This window comes from Trachemys scripta, chromosome 10 (genome assembly GCF_013100865.1).
Source record: "Trachemys scripta elegans isolate TJP31775 chromosome 10, CAS_Tse_1.0, whole genome shotgun sequence".
Classification (NCBI taxonomy): Eukaryota; Metazoa; Chordata; order Testudines; family Emydidae; genus Trachemys; species Trachemys scripta.
This window is the reverse complement of record NC_048307.1, coordinates 52,448,096-52,462,761: the sequence shown is the minus strand read 5'-3', so window position 1 is coordinate 52,462,761 and position 14,666 is coordinate 52,448,096. Positions and strand designations below refer to the sequence as shown.

Here is a 14,666-nt window from a genome sequence, read left to right as displayed (position 1 = left end):
GGCACTTCCCCTCCCGGGCTCCAGCTGCTCTGCTCCGGTGGCGCAGGGTCTGGAGACATGGGGGCTGCCCGAAGCCAGTAGCGCTCGGGCAGCTCGGCTCTTAAACAGAGCCGAAGAATCGGGGGGGGGAGCAGAGCCGCCATTTTCCCGGACATGTTCGGCTTTTTGGCAATTCCCCCCGGACGGGGGTTTGAGTGCCGAAAAGCCGGACGTGTCTGGGAAAAAGAGGACGTATGGTAACCCTACACATTGCAGTGTGCCTTGTCTAGACCAGATTTTTAATGTGTGTTACCATGCATTGGCTAATATGCTAACATTACACTTTAAAATCCTTGTTTAAACAAGTTACAAGTTTTTCCTTGCACTATATCTAGCAATCCTGAGAATTCCAGTTGCTGGGTTTTGTGCAGGTTTTGTTTATTTCTAGGCTTACTCTTTTTATGTTCAGTAAAGCATAAGGGCTGTGGGTCTGGCAGCTCTCAGCCCTTCACTTTTGTTTTCTAACCTTTTTTCTGGAGTTCAGTACTCACCATAGTTGACTGGATGGTCTGTTCTTTCCCCTGAATATGGAGGCAGGGGTTGAAATTTTTTAAATTTGTCTGCCTGAAGAGTTAATGTGAGGGGGAAAAAAAAAAGATATCAGTCATGTTTTCTGCAGCTTCTCCCTTTCCCATCCTCCCCCACAAATCATTATTTTCTTTTCTATAGAACCTGCTGGTGGAGGTTTGACAACTGGTAGTTACAGCATGGCTTGGCTTAATCTCTCCACATTAGGACCCAGTGCTCCCTCCCTCTCCCTATTCCCATCTCTCATTTCCTTTCAAGAGGAAGTCATTTCATTGAGTCATCCTGAGTCTGGTGTGTTGACAACCTGAAACGTAATGCATCTGTTCTGAGAATTGCAACCTGACTTTGGCGTTGTCGCTAGGATTAGCACTAGTAGACACTGGTATGCTGACCTACATAGAGCCCTTTGTCTACGTAGCACTTTCTCTGTTAGTCAGGATAATTTTGAATAGCTGTTTTGTTTTGTTTTTCCTCTTCTCTCTTTCCCCTCTCCTGCTTCCCTTTTTTCCCAGGGAAAATATCCTGAAAACAGCAAAAGCTTTAGTTGAAGATACAAAATTGCTTGTGTCTGGGGCCGCCTCAAGTCAGGATAAACTAGCCCAAGCAGCTCAGTCATCGGCTACCACCATCACACAACTAGCAGAGGTGGTAAAACTGGGAGCAGCCAGCCTGGGATCAGATGACCCTGAAACACAGGTATGAGGGGCTGCGGGAGCAGAAAATAGACCAATGTTTTTAGTATTTAAAGACATGGAGAATATCACAGAAGGGAGAACTCTGGAGGTACAGTGTAATTTTTTTTTAAAGTTTCTATCAGTGGAACTGAGGCTTCCAAGTCAGTTAGGCACTTATGAAAATTTTACCCACAAATAGCACAAACCTTGCACTGCCTCTCTTGAATGATTTGCGGTTGAATCAGGCACCTCCCCTCTTTGAAAAATAATACTGCAAAAATGGACAAGACTTGGTATAGGGTGTCTGATCCCTCCCCCACCAGTTTTAGAATGTTTTTTTGCAAGAATATTCTCCAATTCCTCGTTTTTAAATGGCTCATCATGGAGCTTCCCTTGGGAGACTATCCCATAATTTAATTGAATTCACTGCTAGAAAGCTTTTCATTGAGTTTAAGACCAAGCTAAACACCTGTTGTTGTTTGTATGGTGTGAACTGTATGCTAGAACTTCACAGATATGTCTGGATTATTTTACTCTCTTTTAAGTCATTTAATTCATCAAAGTAGATTCAATTAAACATTTAATTGTTGTTTGAATCCTGGTGAAATGTGGGCTGGTGTGTGCACTGTAGATGTGTCTGTGTTAGTAAATTAATTTGAAAATGTCTGTTTGTTTGAGGCACTGGAAAAAATGTGTATCTCACTCTCCTCTTTGACCTCACATATGATCTTTGTTCCAGTGTCAACTTCCAGAGCATTCCTCTGTGGGAGAATATTTTTGAAACTGAAAATGTTTGCTTCAGCAGCAATTTTTTGATAACTTCATATTTCAAACTAGCAACACTGGGGAATTTTAAGTATTTATTACACTTCCTGGCTTTGTCTTCAAGTAAAGACTGGCAATACTGGTTTGCCAGTAAAAACCACACAGCACTAGCAATTATTTATTTGTACCACTTGTATATGTGGTATGATAATCCATAGTGGGGGGTGGAGGAAGAAGTTCAAATTATAGTTTTAAGTATAGTATGTGTCTGAAGGTACATACATTTTCAATACCTTCTGCACAAGGTACCAAGATACAAAATGTAACTTTTCCATATAAGTTAAAAGCTCATTTTACTCAGGCTGCTGAAGCCACAGAAGCATGAAGTTAAGTGTGTGTGTGTGTATGTGTGTGTGTCCATTGTTGTGTAACACAGACAGAGAGAGAAGTGAGCGCTGTACCAATCTACATTAGGTCTTAGGGTCTTGTCTTTTCCTCTTTGATAATCAAAGAGGTTCTGAGTTACCAAAGCTTGAGTAAGCTTTCACAAGAAAGTGAAGATTCTAACTTGGCCATAGATTGTAATAAACTGCAAACAGGCTGAACTGAGGCAGTGCTAAACTTTTTATTTCCTATCCATTACTGAGAAGTAATAGATCCACGTATCTTTTTTTTTTTTCCGGAGCTGTCCCATTTTCCATGCATGTTATCACTTTGAAAAAGGGTAGAATTGTGCTGATATCACTAAACCAAAGTAAAAGGTTAAAGGTATCTGACCACATAGCAGATGGGGAAAAGGATTTTGGGGGAGAGAGTTATTCTGATGTTTCTTGGAAATAATTGTGCTCATGGGGAGGGGCATAAGACTTTATTTCCCTTGTACTTGGTTTGGGAGGCAATTTACTTGAATTTGACTGCTGCTGACTCTAACCTCAGGTAAGTCATTCATCATTTAGTTCCTTAGGGGCTCTTAGGAGACTAGGCTATATAGAACTTCCTTTTCCCTGAAATGGAGTGTTTCCCTTATGTCCAGGGCATACCAAGTACGTTTGATCTGCTTACGTCTGTCAGAATAGTAGCTGACGTCACAGTAAATGGGGTCATTCTCCAAGGGAGGATCAAGCTGTAAGTTCGTACCTAGTTTAACTGCTCCCATTCTATTCCCATGCCGAACAGAACACTGAGGTGAATAAGCCCCTCTTTGGGATACGATGGGAAAGAGAGAAATCCTGCTTTAGAGAACCATTTAATTACAGGAGATAGTAGCTGAACTGGGTTCTGAACATTGTATAAAATACTGTACAGATAAACACAGCTTTAGCTTATGCAGGAAACTAGATGTTGTTTTTTAGCATTTGTGCATACACTGTCTTTTTCTCTCTTAACACTGTGTACCAACATTTGCTCTGTGCTTAGCAGACCCCTTCAATGTACATCCTGCCCAAATCTTCCATCTCTGGGCTGAGGTGAGATGTGATTGCACTAACTTCACATCCAAATTTCTCATTCTTGTAGGTTGTACTGATCAATGCTATTAAGGATGTTGCTAAGGCTCTTTCTGATCTCATTGGTGCTACAAAAGGAGCTGCTAGCAAACCAGCAGATGATCCATCCATGTACCAGCTCAAAGGTGCAGCTAAGGTAGGTAGTGCAATATCTCTCCCTTTTAGAGAAGTTTAGAGCTTATCTCAGCTTCTGTTACGAAAGTTGAAAACATTCCTTTGCTTATTCCTTGCTGTTTGCTTTGATGTTTATTTAAAGAAATAGCTAGCATCACTTCGTTGCTAGAATTTTAAAGACTGGTGCCAGTGAATTCTGGTTCACTTCAGTCTCTCATTTTCCTTCTGTTTCATCTGTATCCTACTAACTTAAACTAGACGGTTTATGATTGGTGGAAAGCTGGATAGTATCGTTCATGTCAGTGCCCGTAAACATAATATCAGTTTTCTTAGTCATCTCACCACAGCTAGTTAAAGAGTTGTATTCCTTCTGACAGGCACCTCTGTCACTCTGCAAGCATATGTGTCTAGAGGGAGGAGGGAGGTTCCTGGTATATTCGGGCTACGAGACTAAAAGTTTACCCTATAAAAATGTGTACTTGAATCCTATAGCAAGGATAATGAACAAGTAATGAGAAGTCCACAGTATAAGCATCCAGCTGTTAAGATCCTGACTTGGACCTTTCAGCTTTTAGAAAGTGGTCTGAAGATCTCAGACAGGCGTTCTATAAAATGTAGTGTACTTTGATTGCATTTCTCCCAGGCCATGCGTCTAAACGGAAGTGTCTAGTGGTCAGAGCACAGGATTTGGACAGCTTCTGCCACTGTTTTATTGTGTCACCTCTTTGTGCTTCAGTTTTCCCACATCTGAGATTTTTGTGAAATTTGCATCACAGGGCTCTTGGGGCTTAATGTTTGTATAGTGCTTTGAGATGCTGAAATTTGGGCAGTATTGGATCTGCTTCCAGATGATCGGGTAATCAAAGTGACTTTTACGCATTTGCTTGGCAAAGAGATTTTGCCCTTTCCCATCAAATGTGGACCTGCAGTGATCGATGCCTCAGATTGGATTACTGCAATGCGCTCTGCGAGGGGGCACTCATCAAAGACCATGCAAAGTTCAGCTACTACAGAACAGTGTCTGCTTGCTTAGCTGGTTCCCTTTGCTTTACAGAGCTCAATGTGATTTGAGTCCTGGTTATCTGAAAGCTTACCTTCCTCCTTGTGTTCCATCTGAAGATCTGAGATGGGCTTAAGTGCTGTCCTAAGAGCATTTGTACATCTACAGGCTGGAGGGAAGATGTGCCCTTAACTTTGGAACTTGCTTATTCTGTATGTTGGAACCAGTGTTTGACCATCAGGGCATAAGGCAAGGCTAGCTACAGTATTGACTCAGCCTTTTGCCTGAGGGGGAAGTCGTTAAATCAAGGTTTGGGTTGATTTCCTGAAAGATGGTTGACTTCTTTTCAATTGATGATGGCAGTTGTGTGTTTAATTATGGTTTTACAAACTGTGCCAAGAGAACGTAATAGTGGCATTTCATGAATTAGTAAATAACGTGCCTGGTCTCTGACAAGATTTTTTGAGGTTATAGTTTTGCGTGTGTGCAGTAATGGAGGCAAAGGAGAGGGCACTAGTTTCTATATGTTAGTAACCTGTTGACTTTTAATCTTTCTGTAGGCAATTCATACCAGATGTGGAGAAGGGATTCTGTTAACTTGAAATTGTATGATAGGTGATGTTATAGCATAAGTACTGTTAATCAAAATTGTATGATGAGGTATGTTATTGCATAAAGACATGCCAAGGAGTGCCCAGAGACACAGATCCTAGGACTTCTGGAGAGGCGTTCCACCCAGACTGCCTGTTTGGAACTTTGGGGGTTTGAATCTGACAAGTGGTCACTTGGGTCCTGAGGAGAGAGAGAACAGGATCCTGGGGGGGTTGTGAACTAGACACGGGTCAGGAATGGAAGCACTGCCAGGCCCTTGTAAGATCATGCTTTCCCTGTGGGAGCACAAAATAGAAGGGTACTGAGTGCTATTGGGACATTTGTTTTGTTTATTTTGGTTAAGTGAAGTTTTGTGATCTTTCAAACCCAGGTATCAGAGGCATAGTCAATCGGTCAGTTTGCAAGAGATCTGCAGGGCCCTCGAAATAGTTAGGAAAAGGAACCAGGTTCACCTGATACTCACAGGCAAGTGTCCTCAGAGGAAGCTTAGAGAGGTAAAAGGGCTGAAACCCAGAGACACTGGTGTTGAAAAAGGTTTGTGCCCAGGCATGGGCGAGTTGTGACACCATGCACTCAAGTTTAGGAAAGCACCACTATTCAGTGAATCTGGGTGTAACAATCTAACTTCAATAGGGATCACTCATAAATAAAAGCCTGTCTATAGAGTTCACTCTCAGCTGTTTAACCCATACTGTATATAAAGCTTGTTGTTCCCAACAAGGATTAATAGTGGCTTCATAGCTTGATGTTCCTTGAATCATGTTGGGGTGTCTCCTAAATGTGGGAGAAGGGAATGATGTATTTTCATCTCTCCCTCTCTCCATTTCAGGTGATGGTAACCAATGTCACATCACTTCTGAAGACTGTTAAAGCAGTAGAAGATGAAGCTACTCGAGGCACAAGAGCTCTCGAGGCCACGATTGAGTGCATCAAACAGGAACTCACGGTAAAGAATGGAATAATTGCACATGGCAGCTTTCTAAAGTACACTCTTAAAATCAAATCAGGCTTCACTGGAGGTGCCTCCAGGGATGTTTTGGCTGCTCTGTTGTGAATTAGAGGCGATATGGTCCCTACCCACAGCTCTCAACACACGATTGCATGTCACTTCAACCTATCCACTTCCACATGTCACCAGTCTCCCCTGTTAGGCTGTATTTCTCAGGTGTGAGATGTTACTGTCATGAAATACGCTTGGAGAAACTGGTTCTTCATTCCTCCAGACATGAAACTTTCACTGTAAATGTTATTTTCTGAGTCAAATGTTCACCTTTCATTGACCTTGGTTTGTAAACGTTTCTCCAGTGTCAAAGAGCAGCACTGTTGGCACTTGCAGTTTGAAACACATCTCCATTTTTTCCTTTTTTCATAAAGCCACATTACCAGGATAAATAACCTGATAACTGATATTTCATCTGAGCAGAAATTACATGTAGCACCGAATTAGATCTTAAACCAAGAGGGTTATTTCCTCCCCCCTTCACAGTACAGTTTTCTGACCCCCCTCCCCTCCCCCCCAGCTGCTGCTTCAGATGATTCTTTTGTAAACCACTGGTGAGTGATGTAAATTAATACCTTTGTATGTTTGAGGAGGCTAAAATATCCTATCTTGCTTAGTAAAATAACCACTGCACATATGGAGAGAGACTGTACTGGAGAATACTGTGTTATGTAATTTGTGGACTTAGTGTTCAGTAGCGCTATTGACACAACCTTGTCTTCTTGAACATTCCCATTGTGGCAGTCCCTAAGAGCTCCCTCTGTTCTGGCTTGTTTTTCACTGAACATAAGAACGGCCATACTAGGTCAGACCAGTGGTTCATCTAGCCCAGTATCCTGTCTTCCAAGAGTGGCCAATGCCAGATGCTTCAGAGGGAATGAAACAACGGAGAAATTATTGAGTGATCCATTCCTTGTAATCCACTCCCAGCTTCTGGCAGTTAAAATTTTTCCTATATCCAGAGCATGGGGTTGTCCAGAGCATGGGGTTGTCCCTTGGTAATGAGTTCCACAGGTTGACTGTGCATTGTGTGAAGTAGTTCTTCCTTTTGCTTGTTTTAAACCTGCTGCCTATTAATTTCATGGGTGACCCCTGGTTCTTGTGTTATGTGAAGGGGTAAATACCACTGCCTTATTCACTTTCTCCACATGATTTATGATTTTATAGACTTCTATTCTAATATAACATTTTTGAGGTGGTGTGACCGGAACTGTGGACATAGCATGGATTTATATTATGATATTTTCTGTGTTATTATCTACAGGGCCGGCTTTAGGCCAATTCCACCAATTCCCCCGAATTGGGCCCCGCGCCCAGTGGCAGGGCCGCCGGGGTGGGGACAAGTGGCCGAGAATCCCTTCCCTGGCTAGAGGCTCCTTTTTAATTTTTACTCACCCGGCAGCGCTCCGGGTCTTCGGCGGCACTTCAGCGGCGGGTCCTTCACTCACTCTGGGTCTTTGGCAGCCCTTCAGCAGCAGGTCCTTCAGTGCCACCAAAGACCCGGAGCAAGTGAAGGACAAACCGCCGAAGACTGAGTGCCGCTTGGTGAGTACAAGCCCCACATGTTTTTTTACGTGGGTTTTTTTTTCAGTCATCCCTGCTGGGGCCCTGTCAAAACTGTTCGAATCAGGCCCCGCACTTCCTAAAGCCGGCTCTGATTATCTATTCCTTTCCTAATGGTTCCTAACATTCTGTTAGCTTTTTTGACAGCTGCTGCACATTGAGTGGATTTTTTCAGAGAGGTGTCCACAGTGACTCCAAGATCTTTTTCTTGAGTGGTAACAGCTAATTTAGAACCCCATCATTTTGCATGTTTTAGTTGGAATTATGTTTTCCAGCGTGCATTACTTTGCATTTATCAACATTGAATTTCATCTCCCATTTTGTTGCCCGGTCACCTAGTTTTGTGAGATCCCTTTGTAACTCTTCGTCGTCTGCTTTGGACTTAACTATCTTAAATAATTTTGTTCATCGGCAAATTTTTCCACCTCACTGTTTACCCCTTTTTCCAGCTCATTTATGGACATGTTGAACAGCACTGATCCCAGTACAGACCCCTAGGGGACACCACTGTTTACCTCTTTCCTTTCTGAAAACTGACCATTTATTGCTACCCTTTGTTTCTTGTGTTTAACCAGTTACTGATCCATGAGAGGACCTTCCCTCTTACCCCATGACTGCTTACTTTCCTTAAGAGCCTTTGATGTTCTGAAAGTCTAAGTACACTACATCCACTGGATCACCCTTGTCCCCATGTTTATTGACCTCCTCAAGAATTATAATAGATTGATGAGGCACGATTTCCCTTTACAAAAGCCATGTTGACTCTTCCCCAACAAATTGTGTTCCTTTACTTGTCTGGTAATTCTTTTCTTTACTATAGTTTCAACCAATTTGCCTGGTACTGAAGTTAGGCTTGCCGGCCTGTAATTGCCAGGATCGCCTCTGGAATCTTCTTTTTAAAATTGGAGTCACATTAGCTATCCTCCTGTCATCTGGTATTTAAGCTGATTTAGGTGATAGGTTACGTACCACAATTTCATATTTGAGTTCCTTCAGAACTCTTGGGTGAATACCATTTGGTCCTGATGACTTACTACTGTTTAATTTATCAATTTGTTCCAAAACCTCCTTTATTGAAAACCTCAGTCTGGGACAGCTCCTCAGGTTTGTCACCTAAAAAGAATGGCTCAGGTGTAGAAATCTCCCTCACATGCTCTGCAGTGAAGACCAATGCAAAGAAGTCATTTAGCTTCTCCGGCGTGGCCTTGTCTTCCTCAAGTGCTCCAATTGATTGTTTGGCCGGCTTCCTCCTTTTGATGTATTTCATTTTTTATTTTATTTTATTTTATTTGATTATTTTATTTTGCTGTTAGTTTTTGTCTCCTTTGCTCGTTGCTCTTCAAATTCTTTTTTGGCCTGCTTAATTATACTTTCACACTTGACTTGCCAGATTTTATGTTCCTTTCTATTTTCCTCAGTAAGATTTTTAAAGGATGCCTTTTTGCCTCTAACCGATTTTTCTACTCTGTTGTTTAACCCTGGTGGCACTTTTTTTGGTCCTCTTACTATGTTTGTTTGTTTTTTTAATTGGGGTATACATTTAATTTGAGCCTCTATTGTGGTATTTTTAAAAAGTTTCTACAGCTTGCAGGTATTTCAGTCTTGTGACTGCACCTTTTAATTTCTGTTTTAACTAGCTTCCTTATTTTTGTGTGAAAAATGCAGATACTGACAAAGGAAGAATAATTACAGAATATATATATATTTTTTTTAATTAAATCCCCACATAAGCTGTGGCACAGTAAATGAACCGTCAAAATCCTTTGGATAAACTCTGCAATCTAAAACGTTCCAGATACTTAGTCTGTCAAGGAGTTGTACTTTATCGTGGTGATTTCTTTTGAATACTTCTAATGTATTATTATACCCATGAGTCAATTGTTTTGTTTGATTGCTTGGGGCAGTCTCAGGAGTGTCTATATATTTATTAAAAATAAGATTAAATCCTGACCCCAATGAAGTCAATGGAGAAACTTCATCCAGGATTTTACCTAGTATGGGAATATTGTATATACGTGTGCACTGCTTTAACTGGCTTGATACAGGTTGAATTTGAGTACTGTTAAAAGATGTCTTTGTAACAGTTGGCATGGGCTTGTTCCTCAGTTTCTCCCCCACGCTAAGAGGGGGCGGAGGGGTGAAAGCCAAATAATGATAACCTGGATAAATGGGAGTGGCCCTTCCTAATGTATGTTCAGGCATTTAGATACTACAGCAATGGGCACACTAGAAAACCCTAGTAAGGAATAGATAATGCTGTCAGAGCAGCATTGCATAATGGTTGTGACTGGTAAAATTTGTCCAATTACTCCTGGGGGAATTCTGCACATGTGCAGGTTTCTTTGCTTCTCCGCAGAAAAATGACTTTCTGACCTGGAAGCAAAGGGAAGCTGCAAGAGCGGTCATGCACCGCTCCCCAGCAGCGTGTGTGCATTGTTTCGGGCACCCGGAGCAGCCAGCAGAGTGGTAAATCCCTACACTAAGCTTCTCCATACTTGGATACTGCTGGGCTGAGTCTGCCTGCCTACATCTAGTGTGCTTGGCACAGAGGGGCAGGGCCCGGGGTGTTTCTGGGACAGTCCTGGTCCTTACACTATGTCAGGGTCAGGGTCGGGTGCAACTTTACTGCTGAGTCCATCTCCGGGGGAGGGGAGGTGCAGGGTGATCTACCTCTGTGCAGTCAGTGGCCTGTGCTTCCCACTGCCATGCTAGAGCTTCCACATTTATTTACTGACAAATCAAATTTGCAGAATTTTAAAATATTGTGTGTAGAATTTTAAATTTTTTGGCACAGAATTTTAAATTTTTTGGTGCAGAATACCCTCAGGAGTAACCCAGTACAGTACCTGGGATATTCTATAAGGCTTAAGAATGGCAAGCTGATAAGGAATACAGCTGGAAAAAGGAGGCAAGTAGGAGCCAGGATAAGCTCTAACTGACTTACGTTAGCTATAATGTTTTAATACAGTTAATTACTTTCAACATTCATAGGAATGAGGTGTGGGGGTCAGGTAATTCAATGTCTTCCTCTTGATACAAGTTCCTCTACACAATTATATAGTTAGGTTTGTAACGGAGGATTAAGCATAGAAAAGAGACAGTGCTTCATTTTCTCTGTCCTTCCCCCTTTCATCCTTTACAGAAAAGATTTTTGAGCATTTTATTAATATATCCAGTTCAGTCCTTCTATGCTGCTTCTGGCTGAGGGGACAGCTGGTGTGGGCTCTAGTGGCGCAATGGGTTAGCGCACAGTACTTACAGAGCTGCATGGAGTGATTTGGGGGGAGGGATAGCTCAGTGGTTTGAGCCTGCTAAACCCAGGGTTGTGAGTTTAATCTTTGAGGGGGCCATTTAGGAATCTGGGGCAAAAATCTGTCTGGGGATTGGTCCTGCTTTGAGCAGGGGGTTGGACTAGATAACCTCCTGAGGTCCCTTCCAACCCTGATATTCTATGATTCTATGACACATTACAGCAGGGGTAGCCAACCTGTGGCTCCAAAGCCACATGCGTCTCTTCAGAAGTTACTATGCTGCTCCTTGTATAGGCACCGACTCCGGGGCTGGAGCATCAGGTGCCAACTTCCCAATGTGCCGGGGGGTGCTCACTGCTCAATCCCTGGCTCTGCCACAGACCCTTCTTGCCCCCTTCCCGGAGCCTGCCATGCCCTCACTCCTACCCCTCCTCCCCAGAGCCTCCTGTATGCCTCGACACAGCTGATCAGGAGGTGCGGAGAGGGAGTGAAAGGCGCTGATCGGTGGGGCTGACGGTGGGCGGGAGGCGCTGGGAGCGGGGGGGAGATAATGGGGGGCTGCTGATGTATTACTATGGCTCTTTGGCAATGTCCATTGGTGGCTCCTGGCTCCTTCTCGGGCTCAGGTTGGCCACCCCTGCATTAGAGCATGGCGTATATGGGAGGAGGATCTGCATGCCTGTCCAATAGTCAGGATGGAAGAATATATGGATAGGACTAGTAGCTATTGGTTTCTGGCTGTCCTATAATACAGATAGTTTAAATGACAAATGTTGGGTGTCATCCATTTCAATGAATGGGTTAACTTTTTGTGCATACTTCCCACAGCTTAGTGTTTCTCTCTGCTCTGTGTAGATGTGCAAGTCTTATCAGAGCCAGACTCCTGACAAGCAGGAGTGATATTGCAGTACAGTACTCCAATTAAATTTCTGATTTCATGCCATTTGAAGGCTGCTTCCAATTGCCGTGTCCGTTTGAAGCTCCGTGTTATTGTGCTCTGACTCTTAAAGGGCAACTAGATCTCCTTTCTGCTTTAACTTCTAGGTATTTCAGTCGAAGGAGATTCCAGAAAAGACATCATCACCTGAAGAATCGATCCGGATGACGAAAGGAATCACCATGGCAACTGCCAAAGCTGTTGCAGCTGGGAACTCATGCAGACAGGAGGATGTGATTGCTACAGCGAATCTGAGCCGCAAAGCAGTAGCTGATATGCTAACAGCTTGTAAGGTAAAGATTAATTTCCTCTCCTAATTTTTTAGGTTTCTGTATCCTTAAATTTAGTTTGTGTTTATCTTTATCTGAGAAGTTAATGATTGTGAGAATTATGAAGTCTGACTAACATCCAATACCAGAAAGAGGGGATTTCTATCCTATGTAAGAGAAATGTGGATTAATACACACTGGTTTATTTTTGGAGAGAAAGAATAGTTTTTTTTGATTGACACGAAACCTGCTTGAGTTTTTGTTTCTTTTAAACTACAAGACAGACTCTGTACAAACAGTTGAGCATAAAAATAATGTAATGGTGACCTGATTTTAATATAGTTAGGAGTTCTCTAATGGAAAAAATGTACAAATGTATTGTCAATATTCCTTTGCTTTCTAAACAAACTAATTGGTCTGCTGAATTCCTACTGTGCTTTTAAAGAGTGTATGCTTTTTGTCTTGTACTAAATGCAATGCTCCTGTGAGCTGAACTTTTGGAATATTATATTTGAGACAGACAACTTTAAAGAAATAGGACTGTAAAATGTTTGCATGCATAGTTCAGGTAGTAATGCAAAATATACTCATGACCCACTTCTCTTCATGCTGAGGTAGGGCGGGATTATTCGTAATTAACAGGGGCAGGACCAGAAAGGGATTTTACAAAGTTGATTCTTTGATTCTTTGAAGTTTGAGCATTGAAATTAAGTGAAATTAAGACAACTCTGATTCCTAATCATCATTTAGGCATCTTTGCTCTTCAAGGTACAAATGACTATGAGAGAAGAATTAAAGCTTGGGCAGTTTGGCAGGTGTGGAGTTCAAAATTTAGTTAAATCTTTCCCTGCGTAGGTCCCCAGATCACGTTTTAGCTCCATTATGACTGGATGTAAGGCTAGGACAGGGTTTAATTTTGTTTTTAAAATAATGATTCTGCATTTAAGCATGATGCAGTGTGATTTTGAACATGATTTCTGTATATATTGTAAATTGAAATCCTTACGTCATTTTGACCTTGATGGTTCTTGTATGTATTTAGCAGAGTACATCTGTTCCTGAACACTTTGCTTGCTTCAAGCTTTGATCTCATCTCCCCCCCCTCCCCCGCCCCCTGCTAAACACAGATACTGGAAAGTATAGCTATAGTTTACATTGGAACCCAGAAGTCACCACATCTTGTATCATCCAGTCTCGTATTATGCCTCTGTCAAAGTCCAGTATGTGATGCTTCAAGGGAAGGTGAAAGCACTCTTGTGTGCAGTTGTGCAATGATATAGGATCAATTAACACTCTGAAGCATATTCGTTAAATATCCTTTGTAACTTTATATCCTGGCTAGTGTAGGAGCATATTCATATGGAGATCTATCTGCATTTCACTCTGCAGATTCTCTGGATTACAGTTCTTCCTATTTCAATTATATTTTCAGCCTAATATTCTGCATTTTAGTTGTATGTTTTTGTATACTTTCAAATTAATTGTTTCCTCTTGTTTTCACATTCACTCCTCTTATTGCTATAATTTAATTTGGTGCCTCTCCTGCTCTGGTTCATAGATGGCCAGAGGCCTGCAGAATAAACCATTTAGAGTCCAAGCAGTGGGGAACTGGGATGTTGATAAGGGGCTGAGTATCCATGAGTGAATTGCCTTTACAAAGCAATCTAAAGAATGAAAACAGTTGAGAACAATTTTACTTATCTAAAATGACAGATTGAAAAGCAGTCTACCTGAGAGCTTGTTGGGTATGGTAGTCATTCTTTGGGCTAGGGCCTACCAGGTTAACATGGTAGTAGTGGTAAATTGTTACCACTTGAGTAGCAAGTACTGATCCTTGAAGTCACCATTGTTATTGCTTGCAGATGACATTAATAATCTCTAGCTTGAAAGTCGGCTATGTGCCACAGAGCACCACCTTGAAAGCAGCAGAGTAGGAATAAGCTGGAAGGCAGCCTGAAGCTAAAACCAGAAATCGTATGGTTCAGAACAGTGAGGATAAAAGCTTGCCTTCTACTTAGCCCAGTGGATTTGGTTTTGGCCTTCTTATGTCCTTGGAGCTGGAAAGGATTATTAGGCAAGGAGAAACAAGTCTGAAAACACTGCAGAGAGGTGGAAAGTCTAGAAGACTAATCATAGGCATTATTTAAAACATGTGACCCAAAATTTGTCAAAACAGCTGTCAGTCTTAAGTGTGACAAGGTTGGTGAGGTAATATCTTCTAATGGATAGTCAAGGACCACTCTATCTTGAATGGTCCCTTTGAATATGCGCTAACTACTTATGCTAAACAATCTATTCCACCTTTCATTTAGCTGTGACTCTGGGAGTATCTTTCCCAGACCTAAAGAAGAAGCCTGTGTGGCTTGAAAGCTTCTCTTGTTCATGGCTACAACTACGCTGCACAGTCTT

The 14,666-nt window shown here is 42.0% G+C and overlaps 1 protein-coding gene across 2 annotated transcripts in view; it reads left to right on the top strand.

Annotated features, from left to right (window-relative positions):
• The window catches only part of TLN2 (talin 2), a 367,623-nt gene that overhangs the window by 312,578 nt on the left and 40,379 nt on the right, over positions 1 to 14,666 (top strand). For both annotated transcript variants that reach the window (XM_034782956.1, XM_034782957.1), the window contains exons 47-50: positions 1,080 to 1,263; positions 3,522 to 3,647; positions 6,067 to 6,183; positions 12,096 to 12,281. In XM_034782956.1, coding sequence (XP_034638847.1) covers positions 1,080 to 1,263; positions 3,522 to 3,647; positions 6,067 to 6,183; positions 12,096 to 12,281 — 613 coding nt within the window. The remainder of the gene's footprint in view (positions 1 to 1,079; positions 1,264 to 3,521; positions 3,648 to 6,066; positions 6,184 to 12,095; positions 12,282 to 14,666) is intronic.